This window comes from Trichosurus vulpecula, chromosome 4 (genome assembly GCF_011100635.1).
Source record: "Trichosurus vulpecula isolate mTriVul1 chromosome 4, mTriVul1.pri, whole genome shotgun sequence".
NCBI classification, from domain to species: domain Eukaryota; kingdom Metazoa; phylum Chordata; class Mammalia; order Diprotodontia; family Phalangeridae; genus Trichosurus; species Trichosurus vulpecula.
The window spans coordinates 193,168,758-193,193,798 of NC_050576.1; the positions used below are offsets into that span (position 1 = coordinate 193,168,758).

At 38.1% G+C, this 25,041-nt stretch overlaps 1 protein-coding gene across 1 annotated transcript in view; it reads right to left on the reverse strand.

The window, feature by feature from the left end:
* The window catches only part of NSF (N-ethylmaleimide sensitive factor, vesicle fusing ATPase), a 191,256-nt gene that overhangs the window by 100,092 nt on the left and 66,123 nt on the right, over positions 1-25,041 (reverse strand). Inside the window, 3 exon segments of the mRNA XM_036755634.1 lie at positions 46-120; positions 827-992; positions 5,804-6,003. Of these exon segments, the coding sequence (XP_036611529.1) occupies positions 46-120; positions 827-992; positions 5,804-6,003 (441 nt within the window).

Sequence of the window (25,041 nt, forward strand, 5' to 3'; positions counted from 1 at the left end):
CTACTAATGATCTAGAAATTAATGATCAGTGATGGGTCTACTTACCTATTTCCATTTTAACCTCCAGTCTACCAGGTCGCAGAAGAGCCTCATCTATCAGATCGGGTCTGTTGGTCATTCCTGGGCACATAAGTTAAAATAAATGCACAGACAAGTTATCAGAGACGGGGAGTTAATATACAAATTCTTTTCCTCACGTCTTAAAAACTATATTCTCCTGAAACATGCAAGGTTCATTTTATAAATGTCAACTAAAAAGCAAAAATTTTTAAAGTCTTGAGCACTTAATGATACACCCCGCCCCCCATAAGATCAACAGCAGGAACCTAGAGATGTTTGTAACCAATTCTACACCCTGCAAATAATTCCTATTAGCTCCACAGAATAATTCCCAAACAGACAGTGCTAGAATTCTAAGGCCTTTCCTCAGTTTCAGAGCAGGTGCCTGGACACTTTGCTTTTCCCTTGACTATGTACTGTAGATGCCAAAGCACCATAATAATTGCTATTTTTTAAATTTTCTGTTTTTCATCTAAAACTTTTTAAATGTGTCAAGTGTTCCCACAGTAGGTTTTTTCCATCACCTCCCTTGAAATTATATAAACCACTTCTACAGGGTGGCCACTTGCTTAAACACGTAACTCTATCCCAAAGCTAAATTTCCATTCCTTATATTCCCATTGAGACGAGACATGAACACAATCACCAGATTTTTCAAGGGTGTTTAATACTTTTAAACAAATGAAGATTTTCTATTAACACACACACTCATCTCAATTTAGATCCTACCTGATGCATGTTTTTCAAAAGGTTTATTTGAACATACCAATGACTAAGATGTTGTTTAGTTGCTCCACGCCATCAATTTTAGACAACAATTGGTTGACAACAGTGTCATGAACTCCTGTGCTTCCAGCCATGCTCCCTCTCTGCTTGCAGATGGCATCAATTTCATCAAAGATGATGATGTGCAAACCACTGTTAGCTCCAAGCTATTGGGGTGGGAAAAAAACCAAGCTGCATGTTACCACTAAGTATTAGAAGATAATCAGGCTACCTGTACTCTCTTGGCTGCCTACAGACATGTGATAAGCAATCTTAATGTACACATGGTCCCTGCCCTTAGGGAGCTAACAATCTAAAGGAGAAGAAAGGAAACATTAGTATTTTAATAAACATAATTTTTTTCAAAGCACAGAAAAATTAAATGAGGGTACTACAGGGACTGAGTAGATGTGATGGGATTCAGGGTTGTGTCAGGTTATTATGAATAAATTATGTGGAACATAAACTGAAACTAAATGGATGAAGAGACTTAATTTAATGGAAGAAGATATATGAAACCACTTGAGTGAAGGTTCAGAGACAACTGGGAGCCGTAAATGACTAATAGATTTTACTAACTAATTTGAGGTATAAATTAGAATAATGACAGGGTAGATCTAGCTAGTTGGAACCTCTGAAATGCTCAGTGAGGATTTTGTATTTGTTACAGAGGAAACTGATGAAAGATTTGGAATAGAGAAATGATAGGACTTCATGCATATATAGAAAATGATTTTAGTAACAAACAAGTCAGATCAACAGAGAGAGAAGTTCGAGTCAGTGAGACAAAGGTGACAGTATTAAATGTGATACTAGATTACACTGAATGACATTTCTGGAAGTGGTGAGGAGTGAAAAGGAGGAGCACTGTGTCTCCATAGATAAAGAGAGTATTTATTAAATGCTTACTATGCACTAGGCAATGCGCTAAACACCGGGCATACAAAAAGAAGAAAAATAAGATGTCTCCTACTCACGGGGAGTTCCTAACAGAGAAGACAAAATATCAAAGGAAGCTGAAAAGCACCAGCATATGGGGCAAGGGTACCCAAGGTGGGCAGGGTAGGTTGTGGAGAAGGTAGAATAGTTTGGTTAGAGAGTCAGACAGCAGGCGGGTTCCAGAGCAGGTCTGGTTTTATTACTGCCTATACACAGAGGCAGAAAACATAAAGGGGCATCAAATGTCAATCTTAGATTTCAGGCTTGGGTGATCAGCTGATTATTCAATGCCCAGGATGATGGGGAAGCTAAAGGTAAAAGGCTTAAGGGAAATCGTGAAGCTTGGTCTTGCCATTCCGAATCTGAAGCGTCAGTAAAACACCCAACTGGAAAAGCCCTCCAGAGATCAAGAAATAAAAGACTGGAAAAGAAGGAAGAGGGAGATCTCAAGGTCATCCACTATGCAGTGTATAAAAGAGACTGCAAGAATGTATGATCTACAGGAACAAAACTAGGACAGACTCTGGGAGAGAGTCTAGTGAGTCTAGTGGGTGTCTAGTGAGCAAGCATAGGGAAGAGGATCAAAAAAGATGATACTGATGAAGCTACTATGTAGGTGGGAGGAGTTTCAATCCAAAAGTTTATGACTGGAAAGACATTAATGTGAGCTCTGAAAGGAACCAGACTCTAGGCAATTAAGTTTATACAATAATGGATCATACAATCCACAGGAGTTGTACTGTTATTCTTCTTCACGTCAGTAGTTCTCAGTGTTATTATATGTAAGATCTTCTTGGTATTCATAGAATTTAGAGCTGGAAAGGGTCTTAGAGATGAAGAAACTAATGCCTGGGGAGATTAAATGACTTGCCCAAGGTCGCATAAACAATAAGTAGAAGAGCTGAGGTTTGAATCCAGGGTTTCCAACTTTGACTCCAGTACTTTTTCTATTATAATGCACTACATACAATGCAGACTCTATATGCTGCAAAGGTCTTGGAAAGTTTTACTGCTGATGGATTTTTCCTAAATTTTATAAATAAAACTATTTTCTTCAAAACTATTCTCGTCACAATTATATTTGTAAATGGTATGCAAACCTATTTACACTTGAAAAAAATTGTACTCATTTCCCAACTTCAAAGACTAAATTGGAAGGTTTTGTCATCCCACCTGTGCAAAAAGACTAGAAAGAAGCATTTGAAGCTTTAATCTCAGTTCTGCCAAGGCATTTCTGTACAGTAAGGTTTATTTTAACTCTCTTGTAATCTTTAAATTTTCCATAAATTAAAAACTCTCATAAGTTAACACTAAAATCTATGCACATGAAAACAGTGAAAAATATCATCAAACGTCTTTCATCAATACTGTATATTTTGCACAGAACAAAAAAAAGGAGCTATGTCTAATTTTTTTCTGTCAATGTGCCTTATGTTACCAGTAGAATCATGGCTTCCTTCTCAATCCAACCTCCAAAATTACCTGTGTATTCTGTGAAACCAGAGACAATGAGAACACTATGTTCAAATAAACTATCACCCTGGCAATCTGCTGTGAATATAATTCATTACAATTCTGACCTTTTCGGTACCCTGCTAATCTCATGACTTGTCATCAGAATGCTTCTTCCAAGAAGTCAGTGTAACTTCTATTTTTACAGGTGTGTGACTCTAAAGGAAGGCAAGTTCACAGACACAGTACTTATTGCAACACATTAGGAATTAGGTTAGGAAGATGTCAAAATTAATGTTCACAGATTAATACAGTTGAATCATCAATAAAGCCATTTCTGAAGGGTTTAAATCCTTATAAGACTATCCTGTTCAATCCACTGGCTTCTAGCTCTCATCTTGCCATCTGAAAAATCTTTTCCCATAGAAACAAATCTGATGCTATTGAGCCCCTGGCAACAGCCTTCTGAAGAGACTGTTCTATATTTAGCTAGTATGACCTATTTGCGATTCTTCATCTCCTTCAGCCTAGACTGTCAAGAATCACAGAGGTGATGCTTTTCTTTATTCTGTTAACACTGCCCTGCCCCCAACCTACTGCATGGAGTCATTAGCTGGATATGTTGAACCATTTCCGAATGTACAGGATGGGAGAAGTTGTATCAGAAAAGAATGGTTATGATTAATTTTTATCTAAAAATCCTTTACCAGGAACCATATGTATAAAAATATGTATACTAGCACTTTTTTTTGTTGTAACAAAGAACTGGAAAGAAAGCAGGCACCCATCAGTCATGGAACAGATTTACAAATAATGATATATGGATATAATGGAATATTATTGCATTATAAGGGATGATGAAAGGGACAGAAAAACTTGGCAGGTTTGCATTAATCGACATGGAGTAAAGTGTGCTAAACCAGAGGATAATTTATATAAACCAACTACAACACAGTACAGGGAAACAACTGTAGAAAAATTTAAGAATTTTGATCAATGCAGTAATCAATTATGACTTTAGAAGAGAAGTAAGAGACTAGAACGGCAAAATGAAACTGTATTTTGAAGATACGGCCAATGTGTGTTTGTTTTGTAGGACTATACTTATTTGTTACGAGGGAGGACTTTTTTTTGGTGGGGGAGACGTTGAAGGGGAATAGTGGGGAGTGATAGTGGTACAAAAAGAGGAAGAAAAAGAGGACCAATGAATGATTTAAAAATACGAAGTGAAGAGCAAAAGGCAGTTCAGAAAGGGACAGCATGGACAAAGCAGGGCAGTGTCGGAACTTCCATGTTCAATATGAAATACAGCTGTAAGTAGAGGAGAGGCAATATGAAGTGTTCTTTATCTTCTTTGTAAAGTTTATGAAAATTTTAAAAATAATGCACCAATTCAGTTTTAATATTAGTATTTTCATGTTTAACTGCATATGAACTTAGACACAGCACAAGAAAGTGATCTATGCAACCAAATGGAAATATTCACAATTTAGATTTTATAAAATGCTTCTTTACTGAGTTATTTTCCCACTCTTTAAAAATAAAAACAAAACAAAGCAAAACAAAGCGAAACAAAAAAACAAACAAACAACTCATGGTCATGAACTAGCTCTTAAAGTAAAACAGCACTGGAGATGGCTTAAAAAAATTTAAATAATAAAAATAGATTGGTTCGGGAATTTTCTTGGAATTTAACTTAACTAAACCCTGGGACTAAGAATTTAACCTTCATTGATCAGGACCTGTGCCACAGCCCACCAAAGCTGATGCCTGTTTGGACTCAAATCCCTAGAGGTAGTCTCACCTGGAGGCCTAGAAATGACATAGGCCCTGGGAAAGAGGGAACAGGTCTCTAATGGTCATCATGTATAAATCAGCATGTCTAGAAACTTTTAATGATGGTCTTCAAATATTTGAAGTCATATGAGGAGAAGAGTAACAAGCTACTTTATTCTTAGTTATCTTAATCTTATTGAAGTTATCTAATTTTGATTGAAATGAGGAACAAGAAGAAAAGTAAATGAAATTAATGTCAGTGGATGAAGTGCTGTTTGTTTCAAATAAATTTCATTTTTAAGCTCTCAATCAAGTTTTTCTTCGAATTTAGTCCCAGCATTTGCCAATATATTGATGACCCAGTTCACTTTCATGTTATCGAATTTCTATACATGATCTTTAATGTATAAATGTATGTGTGTACACATCCTCAATAAGACAGATTTTTCTGTATTTTTTAAAGGGTACATACATTCAAGTCTTTGGAGGTAAGGTGTCAAACTATAATGTAGAGACCTTAAGGTCCCTGTGACACCTTTACTCATATGCAATCATCTGTCTTTGGATTCGTCTGATTATTCAGTGGCCAAGAACACGGACATTTATCTCTTCATATAATATAAATACCCTTAATGTCTAATAGATAAAGCTAGATGTAAATTACAGACTAAATAAATCTTATTTGCATGCTACACCAAAACATTACCACTATAAAATAAGAATTTCCCCAATCATACAGCTTAATATTCCTTTATAATCTAAGCTACAACGAGGCTTTTTATTAACTCCTATTATTTAATGTTTACATTACCCTCCTCTGCTCTTCTTCGGCATCAGCAAAGAGTTTACGGATATTTGCCTCTGATTCCCCGACATATTTGTTAAGAATTTCTGGCCCGTTGACGACCTTGGGCTCTCTTGCATTCAGCATCTTGCCAATCTGTCGAGCCAAAAGGGTCTTACCACAGCCTGGGGGCCCATATAACAAAATACCTTTCACATGTTTGCAACCTAAAGGAGAAGCAGTAAAGTCCCAGATCAATGGTTTAAAATTCAAGAGGAGCCAGTATTTAGCATTCAGACACACTGAAACATTTTTTTCTTTCCCCTCAAGTACACGTTGGGTTAGGCAATATTATTTAACATGTTCTTGTACATAAAACAAGCCTTACAGAGAAAAAAATCATCATAAACACTTATTGTAGGGAAAATTTAAAAATTAATCCTACAAAATACTCATGCCTATGGAATGAAACTGTATATAAAGCAGTTTACTCAATTACGTCTACATAACACACAATTCTATCCATGAAAATGTCTAAATGTCTATGTAGAGAATACCATCAACTATTTTCACTATCCTTCAATGTAGGAGGAGGATAATTATGTTTTAGGCAGTTTAGCTAAGACATATAAACTAGTTGTAGAAGGAAAAGATTGCTCAGCCACTCCAAATATTTGAAAATAGAATATAGCTAAGTGGATGGTTGTGAGGTATTCCAGAAGAATGGCTCATCCATATAGAACAATCTAATCCAACCCCTTTCATCATGGAGATGAGCAAACTAGGGCTGAGAAAAGTGAAGAGTTTTGCCCAAGTTCACTCAACTTGCCAAAGTAAGGAATCAAAATTCAGGCCTCCTGAGTTCCCATCCCCTTCCTATTACCCTCATAATGTTCTGTGGAGAAAACTGGACAAGTTACTTTATAGCTTCCCAAACTGTCTAAATTAGTGCCCAATGTCCAGTGAGTGGTGCACACTTGGAAGGATAACCATCCTCTCAGACAAGTGTCTTCACTATAGCAACACAGCAGAAGTCAAAGCTCCACTCCAGTGGAACTTGGTTATTTTGGGGCAAGCTCCAACAAACCCCTGAAAAGCCCAACGCTACCACGAATGAATGATGGAACACGCAGCACAGGTTCCTGACTTACTCCATAAGATCCAGAGTGACCAAGTGGATCCCATGAGGTCCTTTAGCTTATGGTCAGATCTACTTTTCAAGAAAACCACCATGGCTGTTTAGTCACAGTAGCAGAACTCTCCTCTCCCTCCTTTCAGTTTCACAGTTAATTCCACCTTGTTTTGAGGAATTATTCTAACTCTACCACAAAGAAGTAGCATGCTACAAAGTAATTTGCCATTAAATCTTGGTACCTCAATGACAGACACAAAGAAGTCATTTTACAGAATGGCAAATTTCTTGAATAGATAATCATAAGTCAACTTTCTGTAACCAGAATCGTATTTCTGACTCCCAATATAAAACAAGTGCTATGTTCCCATCTACCTTATAATATAAACCTTTGACATTCATATATCTAAGGGGGGAAAGATAAAAGTGTTAATAATGATGTCACAAATTACAAATGTTTTATCAAAAACTGTATTTTGTGAGGGAATACCAACGTTATGCATTTAAATCTAAGTTCTTTTCTGGGCCTGCTTGTTCTTCTACTACTATTCTAGTAAGTACCTCCTACTGAAAATCTAAGCCTTATGTTAAAAACTATGGGCCACATGTTTGTGCTCAACTTTATTCCCAGTGAAGGAATAAAAGGCTAACTATTTAACTGAAGACAAGGCTCCAGTGAAAGCACCTGACCCTCTAAAAGAATCAATTTAGTATACTTGAGTAATTTTCTTTCAGCTAAGGGTCGTGATTTCTTCCTTTTGCTTTCCCCTGGTTATCTAGAGATTTTCTTTCCAAGGGGAACTCAGAGGAGTAACTTATACTTTTCTCTTTATGGGAAGAAGAGTAGTAGTAGTTTCTTTTTCATGCCTGGAAACGGTTTAGTCACTGGATGTCATGGGCATCTGTTTTAAAGACATAATCAATCCCTTTCCTTGAGTTTTTCTCATAGATGTAAAGTATTTTTTAGACAGAAAGGTTATAGCTGGTGTTCATTCATCTAAATCTCTCCACAGCATTTGGCACCCTGTATGACATCGTCCTCTTTCCTTTCCTTAGCCTCTGTGATTTCACACAGTTCTTGGCAGTCTCCTCTAAGGCTCCACTTCCTTTGCCCATTCCCAATTGATTTTCAAGTCTCATGATCACTATCCCCAACCTGGTGTCAAACTATTATTCCTCCTCCTCTATGTCCTAGAAAGGCCAACGCAAAGCCCACCTGATCCAAGAAGACTTTCCTAACTCACAGTGCTTGTCCCCTACTATAAACTCATACCACTTAGAATCTTTACTACTCATTTCACAATTAATCACATACTAACAGTCTGGCTCCAATGGTACCTTTCTGCTTTACCTCATATTTCTATGGTATAGAAGAAAGAGTGCTAGGTTTGGAGTCAGGGGACTTGGGGCTCCAACTTTGGTTGTGCTACTTTCTACCTGTGTGACCCTGGACAAGTCACATCTTCTCTAAGTTTCACTTTCTTCAGTTATAAAATGTGAGAGGTTAAAACAGGTGATTCCTAAGGTCCCTTTCCAGCTTTAAATCTTATGATCTCATGTTCTCGTCAAACTAACATTTCCCCAGTTCTGTGCTTCTGATAACATCACATCCTACAACCAGAATGCTCTCTACCCTCTCCAACAAATCTCTACCTGTTTAACTTTTTTACAAGAATTAACGAAAATACCTCAGCTAATTTATGAAATTTTTCCTGATCTTTCAGCTCTATTCTTGGAGTTCTTATAGGATGCTGTTTGTACGTCTAGTATCGTATTTTGCATTATGGTCATCTATGTATGTCAGACCTCCCTTACTAGACTCTAGCCTCCATGTAGGCAGGGATGAGTTTTTTTATCCTTGTAAATCCTGGCACCTAGTATAATGCTTTGAATATAACAGATGCTTAAGTTAATTTCCTTATACTCTTATTTTTTAATTGGCTTTTAAGTCTTGAATCCTGAACTTTTTACATTAAAACATAAGGAAAATTTAGCCTTTAGAATGCATTGGAATTTTATCATTGGTAAATTTGGCATAGGAGATAGGATGCTTTTGGATTCCATTCACAAAGTTTTATTACTAAGACACTGAAATAATTTCATTTATATTCCACATGTTTCTAATTCCCTCTAATACATGGCTGGGAGAATGCAGTAAACTCCCTACAAAAAAAATTTACAAAATATTCTGCAAACATCATATGTACATACACACACACACACATACATACATACAAATACACATGCCAAAAGATGCAAAGATAATTTCTCACTTTTTCTGTTGAAACTCTGGGTTCGTGGCCTAGTGCTTATTACTTTCATAGACAAATTAATTTAAATATGTGCAATGTACTTTAAGATATCTTGGAGAAATGCAAATCAAATGAGAAAAAACATGTAAATACTGGAATAGCAATTTCAAAAAATAAACTACCTTTTTGATATTATCGTAAAGTATGAAAAGAAAAAAAGGGAAACACCAAAGTCAAATATATTTATGGAACTAAATCTAGTGTATAGATACTCATAAACGTGAAACAGTACCAAGCTTAAGTACTATCAGAGCAAAATATGGTTATTATAGCATTCAGATCAGTATGTTACTGTTAAATTCAGTCTAAAACTTTTTTTAAAAAAAGAAACAGTCTATATGCAACAGACATTCACAGTTCCATATACAAACATCCTTTTCTACCTTTCTTTGTATATGGAAATGTTCATCTTTGTTAGTATCATAATTTTTTTTTAAATTCAAACAGGTGAGTTGTTAGTGCTAGGCTGTCAAAAAGCTATACTTTTTTGATACTGAAATACAACACATCATAGGCACATAATATCTCAGAAATCATCAAGTTCAATTTCTCTATTTAACAGATGAGGAAGCTAAGGCCTGAAGAAATTAATTTATTTGCTCGAGAGGCTAAGAGTGAATTAATGGCACATTAGAGAGAGAACTCTAGTCTTCTGACTTTCACGTCTGACTACCCATATCATGCAAAGAATACATTGCTCTCTGTGAAAATGAAGCACTATATAAGTGCAAGCATATATGAAGATTCCTCGTGCTTACCTCTATAATAGTATTTACCTTATCATTAAACAATAATGAAACTGGGACTTTGTTTTTAACATTTTCAAGTAGCTGATCTGTTAAAGAAGGAAAACTATCTTTACATTTAAGTCAATACCAAAGACTTCCACAAGTTATAATATAAGTGGGCAGGTAATGCCTGAAAGGCACAAAAGTTAGTCAATTAATCTCATTCAGTTGATTAGTCTTCTTTATCTTAGTAAGGAATGTTACTTAGCATGGATTCTATTTAATCTTTTACATTTAAATTTCAGGAAAATAAGCAATGTACAAATATTGATTATCTTAATCTTTTAAAAGGATCTTGGTGTCCAGGCAGGTGAAGGAAAGACTGAGATTGGACTAATTTTTACCAAGGATTTGTAGGAGATCCACACCCCAATTATGCTCTTAGGTCTTGGGCAATTCCTGAGCCAGACTAATGATTGTACAAACCTCCTCTCCCCATTCAAATTGTTGCAGTCAAAATAATTGCTCTCCATTTGTTCTCAACTTGTCTCTCCTGCTTCTTCCACATAAAGTTTGAGCTTTTCATCTTCATTGTCAAGCCCTTCCCATCTCTTCTCCTGCCTTTCTAACCTATATAATTAAGAAATATAGTGGGTTTGTGGTATAGTCAAATGCACTACCAGAACATTTATTTCCTCAAAAAAAAAAAACCTCAAAACAAAACTGCTTTGTTTGTTACCTTTCTTATCCAACTTGTTTTGGTTAATAATGACTATAGACAAAAGTACAGTACATTCTGATTAGCTACACTAGTCAAGTGTGGCAGTGAAACAGATAATCCAAAATGGTACTTAATAAAATAATTATTTCTATTTGGTTTTGGAATTTAAGCTTCTACTTACATTTGAATATTGAGATGATTAAATGATCTGGGAATTCACATTTCTTACAAGATAATCCATATTCTGAAACTCCTATAAAGCTGTCCAGATTCTTCATCCAGTTCCCTTGTTCAATTCCTCTCTGCTACCCATACCGCTCAGGAAAGCCGCATTACATCTCAGACTAATACAACATGCCAGCCTAAGCAGAGGTCCCTATTATCTTCTTGACCTGATTCAAAGATTCCCTGGAGACAGAGGAGGTAAATTTAAACTTTATTTGAAAGATCCCCTATGGCTAGCTTAGGTTGCTTGGGTAGCTTAGCCAAGCTCTTGCTGGGTTACAGGTTATGTCCTGATATAGAAAAGTATATAGTATAAAGTATTTAGAAGTCAAGAGCTCTCACATCTCTGGAGGCCCAGAACTTTGGATGGTCAAGATCTGCTTCGGAGAGGTAGAGAAATAGTTTTGCCTGGGCTATTTAGTTTAGCTAAGTATTTACATTCACAAAAATAACTTACTTAAGAATACAGAAAGTTATCCATTCAAGGACAAGTGTTAATAATTATCAAGTTTAGCAATATTTGTTTTTGCTACAATTTTAGAAATAAATTTCAATAACATTTATTATTCAGGGAATTAGAAAAAAGATATAGTACTTGCCTCCCAGGGTTGTTGTGAGGATAAAGTATTAGTCAACTGCTTTGTAAATCTTAAAGCACTACATAAATGCTAGCTGTTGTTATTAGCATTAATAACAATACCTATTATTAGCAAGAGTGAAAGGGAACAAGCATTTATTAAGGACCAACTATGTGCCAGGAACTGTGCTACTTGCTTTACAAATATTATCTCATTTGATCTTTGCAACAACCTGGCAAGATATGTGCTGTTGTCATCCCCATTTTGCAGTTAAAGAAACTAAGGCAGATAGCAGTTAAGTGACTTGCCCAGGGTCATAGAGCTACTAGGTGGTTGAGGTCAAACTTGAACTCAGGTCTTCCTGATGTCTTGGGGGAACTAGGTCGATCAGTGGGTAGAGTACTGGGCCTGAAATCTGGAAGACTCATCTTCCTGAGTTCAAATCTGGCCTCAGATATTTAATAGCTGTGTGAGCTTGGGTAAGTTACTTAATTCTGTTTGCCTCAGTTTTCTCATCTGTAAAAATGAGCTGGAGAAAACTGGCAAACCACTCCAGTATCTCAGCCACTCCAAAAGGGGTCATGAAGAGTTGGACACAACTTAAAAACAACAAACTTCCTGACTTCAAGCCCAATGTTCTACTCACTGTGCCACCTAGCTACTGATGAAATGATGAAATAATCAAGTGGCAATTGTACCTTATCATAGGACCTCCAGATATAGTGAAACATAGAAAGGATAAGGCAAGTTTCATGTTCATCACGGTCACCTCCAGGTCCTCCCCATTCCATCAGTGCTCAACAACCACACCTCTCTTTTTAAAGTTCACTCCATCTAGGTATATTATTCTGTCTAGAACAGGGTTATCTGTCAGTCTTGTCATTCTCCCTCTTGTCTCAGGCATTTAGCAGTCTTCCTCTCTACTCCAATCTTAGTTCTTGTACCTGAGGACTTCAACTTATGTCTTGAGGACTGCTTAAGTATTCCTGCTTCTCGGTTCATCTACCTCCTCAACTTCCATTATCTGCCCCTTCACTCCAACTCATTCATAGAGCTGGTCATATGCTTGGTTCCATCTCATCAGCCACAATGTTTCATTTCCTCCATCTGTGACTCAAAAGTTCATCTTGCTTCCCATAAGATCCATCCTTCCATCTTTCTTTCTGTATGCCTTATGTCTCCTAAGCGTTTTCTGTCCTCTAAGTCATCTTTCTTCACCTCTGCAGCACTTGACGCTGCTGTTAGATACTCCCTCTTCCCTGGATTTTCCTGGCAATGTGTGAGCCTCATCTTCCTCTCACCTCTTTGACTGCTCCATCTTGGTCTCCTTTCCAGGATGCCCTATGCTTGAGGGAAGTCCCAGGCTGTGTCCTGGGCCCTTTTCTCTCTATACTCTGTGTGAAATCATCAGCTCCTGAGGATTCAACTCTCACATCTACGTGGATGACTTGACTATGCACCAATTATCTCCTTCTTGGGCTCCATCCGGTCCCACCTCTCCAGTGGTGCCCTGGGTATCTCAAACATATGTCCAAAACCAAACTCTTAATCTTTCCCTTTAAATTCCACCAACCCCTACTCCCAAGCTCCCATCTTCTGTTGAGGAAACCATCATTGTCCAGACATCCGGGTTTGGAACCTACATTAGAACTATCTATGATCCTCCTCTAACTGACCCCCCCCCCCCCCACAGCTGCCGAGTCTGGGTGATTCTACTTCCACAAGCACTTCACTTGGTGATTCTACTGTGGCAGGACAAATATCCCTTTCTTTCCACTCACACAGCCACCACCCTAGCATTCTAACTGACCTCCCTGAACCCAATTCATGCCAAAATGGTATTCTAAAAGCACAAGTTTTACTTTGTCATTCTCTTGCTCAAGAAATTTCAGTGGTTCCCCTCTGCATCCAGGATAAAATCCAAACTCTTCTGTTTGACATCTAAGGCCCTTCACAATCTAGCTCCAGGCTATCTTTCCAGAATGACTGAATTACATATTACTGTTTTACACATTCTCCATTCCAGCTTCTGGGCCATCTCTAGTCATTCCAAACTATATCTTGCCACTGGACCCAAATGGTTCTGGAGGAGAAAGTGAGGCTGGTGACTCTGCACAGCCCTCCCTCACTTGCAAGTCATGATATCACCTTCCTGATGTCACAGTCCTCTATGAGAAAAAAGGACAAACAACACTGTAGCCAAACTGTCTTCCTTGCTACTCCCCCCACATGCAACACTTCGCCTCCTGTCCCTTGTATCTGTATAGGTTTCCCTCCATGCCCAGAATGCTCTCCTTCCTCACCCCAGTTGTTACTGCCACCATCCCTTCATCCCCCAGAATATGTTTTCCTGCAACATAATATAAGCTCCATGAAGCAGAGACTATACACTTTTGGTTCTATATCCATAACACCTAGCACAGTGATTATTACGTAGCAGGCCCTTAGTAAATAAATGCCTTTTGACTGACTGAACAATGTAACAAAACCATGGTGATATCAACTAAAAAATTAAGGGAGAAATACGTATACCCAGGCTTCTCCTGGGTTCTTCCAGGAAGTAGAATACTCAAAACACCTGATCATAATAAGGCTTTTCACCTCTAGAGCTACACTGTATGAAATTCAATGAGACTGAAAAGCAGTATTTGTGCTCAGACGCCAGGCAGCCAAGTGCTAACTAAGAAATATCGCATCAGAGAAGTCGTGTTAGTATCATGGAATCACAGAATTTCAGAGTTGGAAGGGACCCCAGCCCACACACAAAGAGAATTCCCAGAGGTAACAAACCCAAGCAGCGTCGTGCAGCCTCATGGCTCCCTAGGCAGTCCTTCCTGCTCTTGGCCTGCTCCAGTGGTGAAGAAGCATTCCCTTGACTGCTAGCCTACACTGGCTTCTTTGCAACTACCCATGGTTCCTAGCTCTGTCATCTGGGGCCAAAAGGAATAAATCAAACTCCTCTCCCCCAGGTCAGCCCTTCAAATGCTTGATGACAACTATCACAGCTCAATATCTCATCAAGTCTCAGGAGAAGAAAAAATACCACTTCTTACAGGGCTTTCTCAACTGGGGTTGAGTGACTTACCCAAGGTCACACAGCTAGTAAGTGTGTCAAGTGTCTGAGGCTGGATTTGAACTCAGGTCCTCCTGACTCCAGGGCTGGTGCTCTACTCACCGCGCCACCTAGCTGCCCCAAAATACTACTTTTTAAGATGAATTTTATTAAGCTACACCTCTCCCCCCAAACCAATCCATGTCCTTCACCAAACATTTATTACATGCTTACTGCACAGGAAGGCACTGTTCTGGCTGCTGGGGACACAAAAACAAAACAATCACTATCCTCAAGGAGCTAATATTCTCCAGGAACTTTTATTACAGGGCTCACTCCAACAGCGGGCACTTTGTGGATACTAATCTGTGCTTCTCTATGATCCCCAGGTTAATATTATTGATGGACTTTTTCCTCAAATTCTTCTATCTTGCCTTTCTCCTCCCAGATAAATTGGGAAATTTGTATTATTATGCCAAAGTATGAACAAAAAGCTGGAAAAGTATTTTCATTGAGGATGTATGCTACGTTGTTGGCACTCATCTGTGATGCAGCATGTCCATTTTTAAGGGAGTTACTCGCTTGTGCAGTTTTATTCTTTAAAATTATGCCTACTATTCCACTTCACTACAGGCTATACTATGCCTCCCTAGCATAAGAAAATAGGCACTGTACTCCATTCCTCCTTCCTTCTATCTTCCTCTCTCAGAAGTGACATAAATCCTCCAATCTAAAAAAGAAACAAAGTCAGTTCTACTATAATGTTTTTTTGAAAACAGGAATTTGTTCCAACAAAATTGATATATTAGAGAACATTTTTTAGCATAATGCTGAGTTGGCTTGTGCATGATTTCTTACGTGAGAAACAATGAGAATGCAGAAAACTGCACCACTTAACACACAAGCTACAACCTTCCCAACCCCCACTGCTACAAGCAAACTTCAGGTCTTTGTTACGGTAAAGAAGTCTATTTATTGTGCACCTTCTGGTGCAGGAAGAGGTGTGTATTTAGGAGGACTCACTCACCCTCTACCTTCCTCCATGGTCTCTGGCCCTTGGACTGGAGTTTGGGGCCTGCCCAACTTGCCTAAGAGACTAAGACTTTGCCAGCCCAGTCTGTAGGGCACAGGATCAGGACCAGCAGCAGCCCAAGGCTGTAGGGGGCTGGTGGCTATGGAATCTGATACTACTTGCTGTAATACTGATCTATTTCTTAACCATTTAACATATATAAAACTGTGCTACCATTTTTTATTAAGTTCCTATCTTTGTTTAATGCATCATTCACTGATGAAGTTTTTGAGTATTGTGTCCCTAGCCCCATTCTCCCTATAGGCACTGAGGTTTTTATTGTGTGACTTTGCATAGTGCAATGCTTTTGGGGAATCCATATATAGAGTTATAGCAGAACTGACTGTATAACCATTTAGACACCTAAGGGATATAATCACTAGAATGAGAATTATGAAAGGCTTTAATTAACATGCCCTACACACATCTTAAAATTATGAGGGTCTAATCCTCTATATGTAATGGGATTTAATCCACTATAATGAGGTGACATGCTCATCACCTCTGGAGAAAGTGGACCTATTTAACATTTACGACATTCCAGTGCTTCAGATAAGTGTGATCTTGTCCTTTAAATATTTCATGGATAACACTGTGTCACTTCTACAATAAAAAGTGTAATGCTTCTTATGTGCAATCTTTCAAAGAAATATAAAAAACAGTAACAAGTTTGCATTTGTTAAGCTCTTCTTGGGAGAAAAACATTAAATCTGCTCTGTTTTCATAAGAGATGTTATCTAGGGGAGTTCCATTCGGAAAAAAAATTGTCAGTCAACTTTCAGGCATCCAAAAGGGAAAAATCTGGGTCAGGCATTAATTTCATGTAAGAATGAGCAGGATGATAATAAATTAGAAGTGATCTCTGTCAAATTAGTGTCAGAATAAGGAGTGCTAAATTCATTTTGTGGGCAACATGAGCTAGGCAGGATAAGTGTGAAGTGGAATTTGAATGATGACTGATGCTTAAAGGGGAATCCCAAGAACAGCTACCAGATGAAACACAGACAGATCCACCATGTTCACAGATGAAAAAGCCTATCAAAAGGCAACTGGCAAGTCAAGACATATTCAAACAAAACAGGCTTATAGTTTTTCCCTACAGATGTATGTGCAAAAATGGATTTGAATACTGAGTTTTATGTAATGCATGCACCTGCACAGAGTGCAATCATAATCCAGGGTGGCCTTCTCAATGCCAATTCCCTACTCGAGAGGATGACTGATCCCAACTGCTCTAGGTTACTCTTAATTTTATTCTTAATAAAGTCTCTGACTATTGTCTTTATTAGGCCCACCCCACTCTCACATTTTTGTATTCTTTATAACCTGATCGTGTTTTATATGTACTCAAGAGTCTTTATTAATCTCTTCTGCTCTACCTGAGAACTCAGAGTCTATACCAGGGAACAGCAAATTATATGGGCTGTCTACCTGTTTTTATAAAGCCTCATGAGTTATGAATAGTTTTTATGTTTTTACACAAAGTTTTATTGTGTTTTAAAATGCAAAAACCATTCTTAACTCCCAGATGAACAAATGCAGGGATGGGCTGGATTTGGCCCTCAGCCTTTAGTTTGTTCATCCCTGTTCTAGAAGATGACTTCTATCAACTCACAAAATAAGTAGTCTCTTCTCTGCTTTGAAGTAGTGTCATAAAAACTCTTAGCCATCTGAGCTTTTGCCTAGTATAAGTATTATCCTCCTTCTTGATCAATCTACAAGGAAAGGAAATATGAAAGACCAAGATCACAACTCTACCCCACTTGAGCAGACAGGTCTTTTATCACCAGCCTCTAGGCACCATTTTGTCTAGTAGGGACTTGCAGGAACTCCAACTTTAAAATGCCAGGAGCATTTTATGTTGAAGTAGATAGTGAAAAAGTTCCTGATGCCCTGAGCACCAAGAATTGTCTTACGAATCCCCACCTGGCCAAACAGCTGTATAAGGGTATCTGTCACCTGACTGGTGTATATCCAAGTAATACTGTTGAGATTTAATACAGATCATTTCATTAGATAGTCTAGAACTAAAGATGGGCTATGTGTACCAACTCTCCAAACTAATCTTTACTGATGCTCCCACCCTTTACACTCCCTAGTAGGGTGTTGCCTGGTATTTCAGAAATTCTTGACGACAAACATCACACATCTACTATAGCAGGTCCTGCCTTGCTGCCACCTGGCAGCAATGTACCTTTTTAAATTTCAGAACTTTAAAGGTCTAAAGTTTTCCCTTTCTTTCCTTTTTGCTTCCTCCCCACAATTTTGTTGATTTCCCAATACAAATCTGATTTGCCTTTTATACAATTTACCCATTCCTTCCTCCTACCTAGAAAGTCGACTCCACTTTTATTTTTTTGCCAATTCATGTTTCTCCTTTTTCCTCCTCAAACCTCATCTAAGAAAACGTCCTAAAATGCATTCTAAGATTTTAGTCTCATCTCAGCACTTAAATAACAATTTGCATTTCTATGTCACTTTAAGGTTTATAGAGGACTTTCTCTACAACAATCCTCTAAGAGGAACAATGCCAGTTGTTTGTACCCTATAAAGTTAGTTTGTTAAGTATTCTTAAAGCTTCTAAACATATTTTACCAATATAAATGGCAACTTGCTTGAGAACAGGTACTGCAAGCCTTTCATTTCTTTAACAATCACTCACAAAAATGGAGACCCAATTAATTTTGTGTATGGAGTGAACACTCAATAACCATGGCTTGGTGAACTGAGTGTATAGCTAGAATAGCTAGAAAGTTGCTGTAATACTCTAGGCATAAGGTATGAGTACTACAAAATGGAAAGGAATCAAGGCATTGTGCAAAAAGAATCGGCAGGGAATTGGGATGGGGAACCAGAGAGACAAGAAGTGAAAATCAACATAAGGCTTTACTTTTAGGGATGAAAGTGGTATGTACTGCTGAGGCTAACTGGAAAGGGATCTCTGCTTTTGATAGGAGATAAGTTTAATAAACATTCATGGAAATGAATGATATAAATTTAGGCTAAGTGGTTGTTTTATATATAGCAAAATATCTAATTAAAGATAATTGTGAAATCTGGAAATACAACCTAAGAAAATGCATAACACTTAATATGGAACTTACATATTGGAGATCAATGATAATTTTAACTGAATCAATGAATGTTAAATATCCAACTAGAGGGTATGAGAAGTGAAGATGTAGATTTTTTAGTAGTTATCTATTTATTGACCGTAGAAACCATATGAACAGACTGAAAAGTTCAGTGACAGTGTTAAGAACAAAGAGAAGAGTACCAAGTATTGAATCTTAGGGAATATCCATTGTTAATGGATATGAAAGAGAAGAATCAGCAAAAACATGGTCGGGAATGTGAAATGAGTGGGGAAAAAAACATAAAAGGCAATAGTCAATAAATATTTATTAAGCACCTACTATGTGCCAGGTCTACAAATAAGAAAAAGCCAGTTCCTACCCTCAAAGGGATTATAATCTAATGAGGAAGGACAATACAGAAAAGAGAACTGAAAGGGAGAGGATGGGGTGGGGTACCCATCACAGGCAAGGGAGCATGATGCTTGGGGAGTTGAAAGCAAGTTTAGCCACTGATGGAAAATAAGGAGTTATCTGGAAAGTTCTGAGCCCTTATAAAGGAAGACTTTGGGAGGAATTTATCCCTCTGCTCTCCAGGCCTCCAATCAATCAATCAGAAGAGTGAAATACATCAAGAACGAAAAGTTTCAAATGAAGAGAATAGTCAAGAGAATCAAATGGAGCTGGGAAGTCACAAGAGATAAGAAACAAGAGGTTTCTTTAAAAGGAGCTCACTACTGAGAGTTCTTTTTCTTATACTAGTAAGAATGGAAGGCAAACTGGAAAGTGTTTAAAGAGAAAGTACTGAAATTGGAGAGTATGAGAATGTAGATGACTAACAAGTTTAACCATAAAGGGTAGGAGATAAATGATACAATTAAAAAGGGGATGTTATGTTGAAGGAAAATTTTCACAGTGTAGTAGACTTTAAACTAAAACAGTACTTTGGTTTTGGGCTTTACCTCCTCAGCACCTGCCTTGCACATAGTAGGTACTTAATAAATTTTTGTTGAGTTCACTACATGGAAAGTCTAAGTATATTTAGTCAAAAGAAAAGGAACCAATTAAGAAAGACCTAAAAATTTTGAGAAGTAGGGGACAGAAAAAAGATGGGATCAAAAGCTCAGATATATATAGTTTTTTTAAAAAAAAAAAGCCTATAAAATTTGGTGTGCTATGGAATTAGTTCCCATATAGTCTTACTTTTAGAAAACAGGCAATCAACAAACATTTACTAATAAGCACCTATTACTGCCAGGTATTGTGCTAAAAGCTGGGGATACAAAAAGAGGCAAAAGACAGTCCCTACCCTCAAGGAATTTACAAACTAAGGGAGGAGACAACAAGTAAACAATAGGTTAAATAGGAAATAATTAACAAAGGGAAGGCACTAGGAATTAAGAGCAGTTGGGGAAGGCTTCTAGTAAAATATAGGATTTTAGTTGGTACTTAAAGGAAGCTAAGAAGGTCAATATGCAAAGTAGAGGAGGAAGAACATTCCAGGCATGGGGGACAGCCAGAGAAAACGCCCGGAGTTAAGAGATGGAGTATCTTGTTCATGTAACAGCCAGAAGACCAGTGTCACAGGGATGGAAGAATCCACATAAGATGTAAGAAGACTAAAAAGATAGGAGAGGGCTGGGTTATGAACATTTGTATTTGATCCTGGTGGCAATGGGGAACCATTAGAATTTATTGAGTAGGTATTGACATGATTAGACCTGTACTCTAAGAAAATTAGTGGCTGAATGAAGGACGGATTGGAATGAGGAGAGACCTGAGATAGGCAGACCCATCAGCCTACTGCAATAGTCCAGGTGTGAGGTAATGACAGCCTGTACCAGAGCTGTGGCACTATCAGAGGAGATGAAGGGATGCATTAGAGAGCTGTTGCAAAGGCGAAATCAACGGGCCTTGGCAACAGACTGGAAATTGGATTTGGGGAGTGATAGTGAGAAATCCAGGATAACTCTTAATTTGTGAGCCTGAAGGACTGGTAGGAGGGATTACCCTCTATGGTAATAGGGAAGGTGGGGCAGGGTGAGGAGAGGGGAGGGTTTAGGGAGAAAAATAATGAATTCTGTTTTGGACACATTGAGTCTCCTGGACATCAAGTTTGAGATGCCTGAAAGCCAGGTGGAGATGTAAGATTGTCAGCAGAGAGACTGGTATCTGAGAATCATCAGCACAGGGATGGCCATTGAATTGACATGAGCTGATCCAGGACAACCCTGGGAGACACGTCTGGGTAGAAGGTGTGATCTGCATGAGGATCCAACAAAGGAGACAGAGAAGGAGTGATAAGATAGGTAAGAGGAGAACCAGGAGAGACTGGTGTTCCAAAAACCTAGAGAGAATAAAGTTATCAAGGAGGAGGGAATGATTGACAGTATGAAAGGTTACAGAAAGGTCCAGGAGAGTGAGGACTGAGAAAAGGCCACTGGATATGGCAACCAAGAGATCCCCAGTAACTTCAGAGAGAGCAGTTTCAGCAGAACAAGATTGGAAGCTAGAATTTTAAAGGTTAAGAAGAGAGTGGGAAGAGAGAAAGTGGAGGTACCTATTTAGACAGCCTTTTTGAGTTTAGTTACAAAAGGCAGAAGAGATATAGGACAATAGTTAGTGGGGACAGAAGATTCAAATGAGGGTTTTTGAAGAATTTTTTTTCAGTGTGGTAATTTCTATTCTTTTTTTCCCTCTTTGCAGGGTACAGAAAATTAATGCTCCTTACTAGAAAGATATATATATATATATATATTTTAAATAAACCATTGGGGATTAGGGTGGGAAGTGGAAGGCTCGAACACAGAGGAAGATACCAATACTACATCTCTGTTCCCTCTTAGGAGAAAAAAGCATAAAAATATTTGACCAATAGCATACAGAGAACCAAGTCTTTGCTACCACTTTCTAAGGAAGTACCCACAACACCCCAAGGATACAACTTCCCATATTTTACAAAGAAGATATTAAAGCTTATAGAGGCAACATGGTGTAATAGGAAGAATGCTGGATTTAAAAGACCTGAATTTAAATCTCACCTCTGACATTATCTGTGTACTGTGGGCAAGTCATTTAATTTTCACATGCTTTGGGTTATTCCAGAACTGACAATATCATATTCATTCTCTAACTTATGTGCTTGGCTGGCTCACATGTCCTCATACTCTGGCTTATCAGCAAATGTCACAGACTTTCAGAACAGAAAGAAATCTTAAAGATCATCTAACCTAATGCAGGATTCTTACATACATTGTAAGAAATAATACAGAAATTAAACTAGAAAGAAAAAATATACTGAGAAGGAGGTTTAAAGGAAATCAATGTCAAGAAATGGGTAAATAGAAGAATATAACAGCAGGGAGAAAGGAAAAAGAACCCTGGACTGCTAAATTTATAGAGATGAGTCTCTTAAAATTGAGAGTGAATCAATATAACCTAAGGCAGCCCCAACATATCCCATGCTTCATAAAATGCTTTACATTTGGGAGAAATTCTATTACCTCCAAGAGTAAAGGGATCATTATAGTGCACCATAAGGTGGACTTGTGTAGACTTAACATGAAAAAACAAACAGTAGCATATAACACAATGCCTGCTGAAGCTTAGCAACTACATCTGCAAAAGAACACGTCAACAAATCATATACTCAAAAGAAATCTGGAATGCATCTCTAGAGGCTTTGACACTTTTGATAGGAAACTGAATAACTTGAGGGCACAGGGAATATGTTTCTCTCTTTTTGAGTTGATAGTTTTCATCAGGGAAAAAGAAAGAGGATATGGCAACTAAAAGGAGACTGACAGGATCAATGGGAGCCCCACTAATAGTGACAGCGGTTTCAGTCAGGGAAGGAGGATAAACTGAAATGTTCAGTTGTGAATTGGGAAAGGATGGGGTGTGCTAAGAGGGAAAAAAGAAGGGAAACAAATGAACCAGCACATATAAGTAAGAATATCACCCTGCATTCAGCTTCATATGAAAGATAGCAGAGTACTGACTCAAAGAATATAGAAGGGAACATACCAGAGAGCAGGCCAGAAGCACAGGCTAGGCTAGGAGATAGAATCATGTCAGGAAGACGTCCAATGGGCCACATGAAAAGGTCACAGGCAAGCTGCTTACAGAGGATGAATTCATGGGAGCAGAAAACAATAACTCACATTTCCAGAACCCTTAAAGGTTTAAAAAGCATATTATATCCTTTTTCTCACTTGATCTTCACAATAATCCTGTGAAATAGCAACTATTACTATCCATTTTACAAATGAGGAAACTGAGAGAGGTTAAGAGGCCTGCCCAAAGTCACTGAACTAGGCTTTCAAACCAGATCTGCCTGCCTCTGAATCCAACTCCACCCACTAAGTCCAGACAGGATCACCAAAGGGGAATATAAAAAGGAAAGAGAGGAGGGAGCGGAACTGAGCCTTGGGGATGAGAAGTAGATGATAAACCAGCAAAGGAGACTGGAAAGGTAGAAAGGTAGAAAGAGACAGAAGAAAAGGCAGGAGAGAATAATGTCACTGAAGACACGGGAAGAGAGAGTCCACCAGGAGGGAAAGATCAAAGGCATCAAAAGTGGCAGAAATGTTAAGAGGGATTAAAGACTAAGAAAAGGGAATTGGATTTAGCAATTAAGACAACATTAGCAACCTTAGAGAAAACAATTACAGTAGAGTAATAGGGTCAGCAGTCAGATTACAAAGGGTTGAGGATGTAGACAACTCTTCCTAGGAGTTTAGAAGTGAAAGGGAGAGGAAATATAGAGTAACACCTTCTGGGGATACTTAAGTGAAAGCATCTTAAGTATAGGGAAGGGACTAGTTTGTTGTCCCCACCCCCCCACTTTCTTTTATCCCCAGGGCTCAGCACATAGTAAGCACTTAGTAAATGTTTGCTGACTGAGTGAATATAAGCAATGGAGGAGGAGTCAATAGAGAGGGGCATACTGAAGATGAGAGAAGGAATGAACCCAAACGGACAGGACCAAAAAAAAAAAAAAATAGAAGGGCTGGCACTGGAAAGCAAAACGTCTACTTCATCTACTTCATACCTTCACAACATTTCTCAGATCTGACTAGTCTCTCTAGTCACACAGCTACCACCCTAGTTCAGTGCCTTATCAGCTACTGGCCTAGACCACTACAATAGTTTTCTCATTGGTCTTTGTGCCTCAGGTTCTTCCACTGCACTCTACCCTCCACATAACTGCCAACGTGATTTTCTTAAAGTGCAGATCTGTCCACTGCACTCCTCTAACTCAATAAACTCTAAGTTCTCCCTATCACCTCCAAGTCAGAACACAAACTTCTATTTGACACTCAAAGCCCTTCACAAGTTGGCTTCAAGCTACCTTTCCAGACTCATTCTACACTGTCATCCTTCGTGATCTCTATGGTAGAGACAACCTGGCTTTATTACTGTTCCTCACACACAACACTCCACCCAGATCCTAGATATATGTCCCTCTACTACTGGTTTTCCCGCACACCTGCAATGTACTCCTCACTCACCTCTCTTCTTAGAATCACTTGTTTTCTTCAAAACTGAGCTCAAGCCTCACCTTTTACACGACTTTTTTCTTGATGCCCCCCTCCTCCAGCTGCTAGTGCCCTCCTTCCCAAAATCATCTTGTAGTTTTAAACTAAAATAGACAGACAGATAAACAAACAGGCAGAGACAGTTTGTGCCAAAAGAATGAAAGCTCCTTAAGGGGAAGGACTTACATTCTTAGCATATGGAATGTGATAAGCACCTAGTAATCACTTGTTGACTCATGACTGATACAAGACAGAAATCAGGTTAGATTAATCTTCAATTGTATAGTATGCAACTTTATATATCAATTTTCAATCAAGAATATTACCTTTACAGCTACAAAGTACTCTAGAGACCATAGAGTGTATCCTCCTCAACTTTACGAATGCGTAAGTTGAGGCCTAGAAAGGCTAAGCAACTTGCCCAAGCTCACAAAAGTGTCAGTCAGGATTTGAAATTAGGCCCTCTGACTCCAAATGCAGCATTCTTTCCACCACACAAAACAATTACCTGTCCAGATAAGAAAGGTGTTCTTTCTTGAATGAATAATGTGTAGTAGGGAATTTCTAAATTACAAAAAAAGCCTTCATATGTATTCTTGCCCAGATCTATCTTCTGCAATAACTTTCTATGTCATATTATATACTATTAGAAAAATATTATGGAGAAAGGATTTATTGCTACCTATATTACGTCCTTTGACAATCTTTAAAGATACTATATTCATTTTTAAAGAAAATTAGATGTTTTATTGCCTTTTTTATTTTGAATGTTCTAGGAAAAAAAAAGATCAGTCACACAGAAATCATACAGAACTCCAAGGTCTTGTTTCA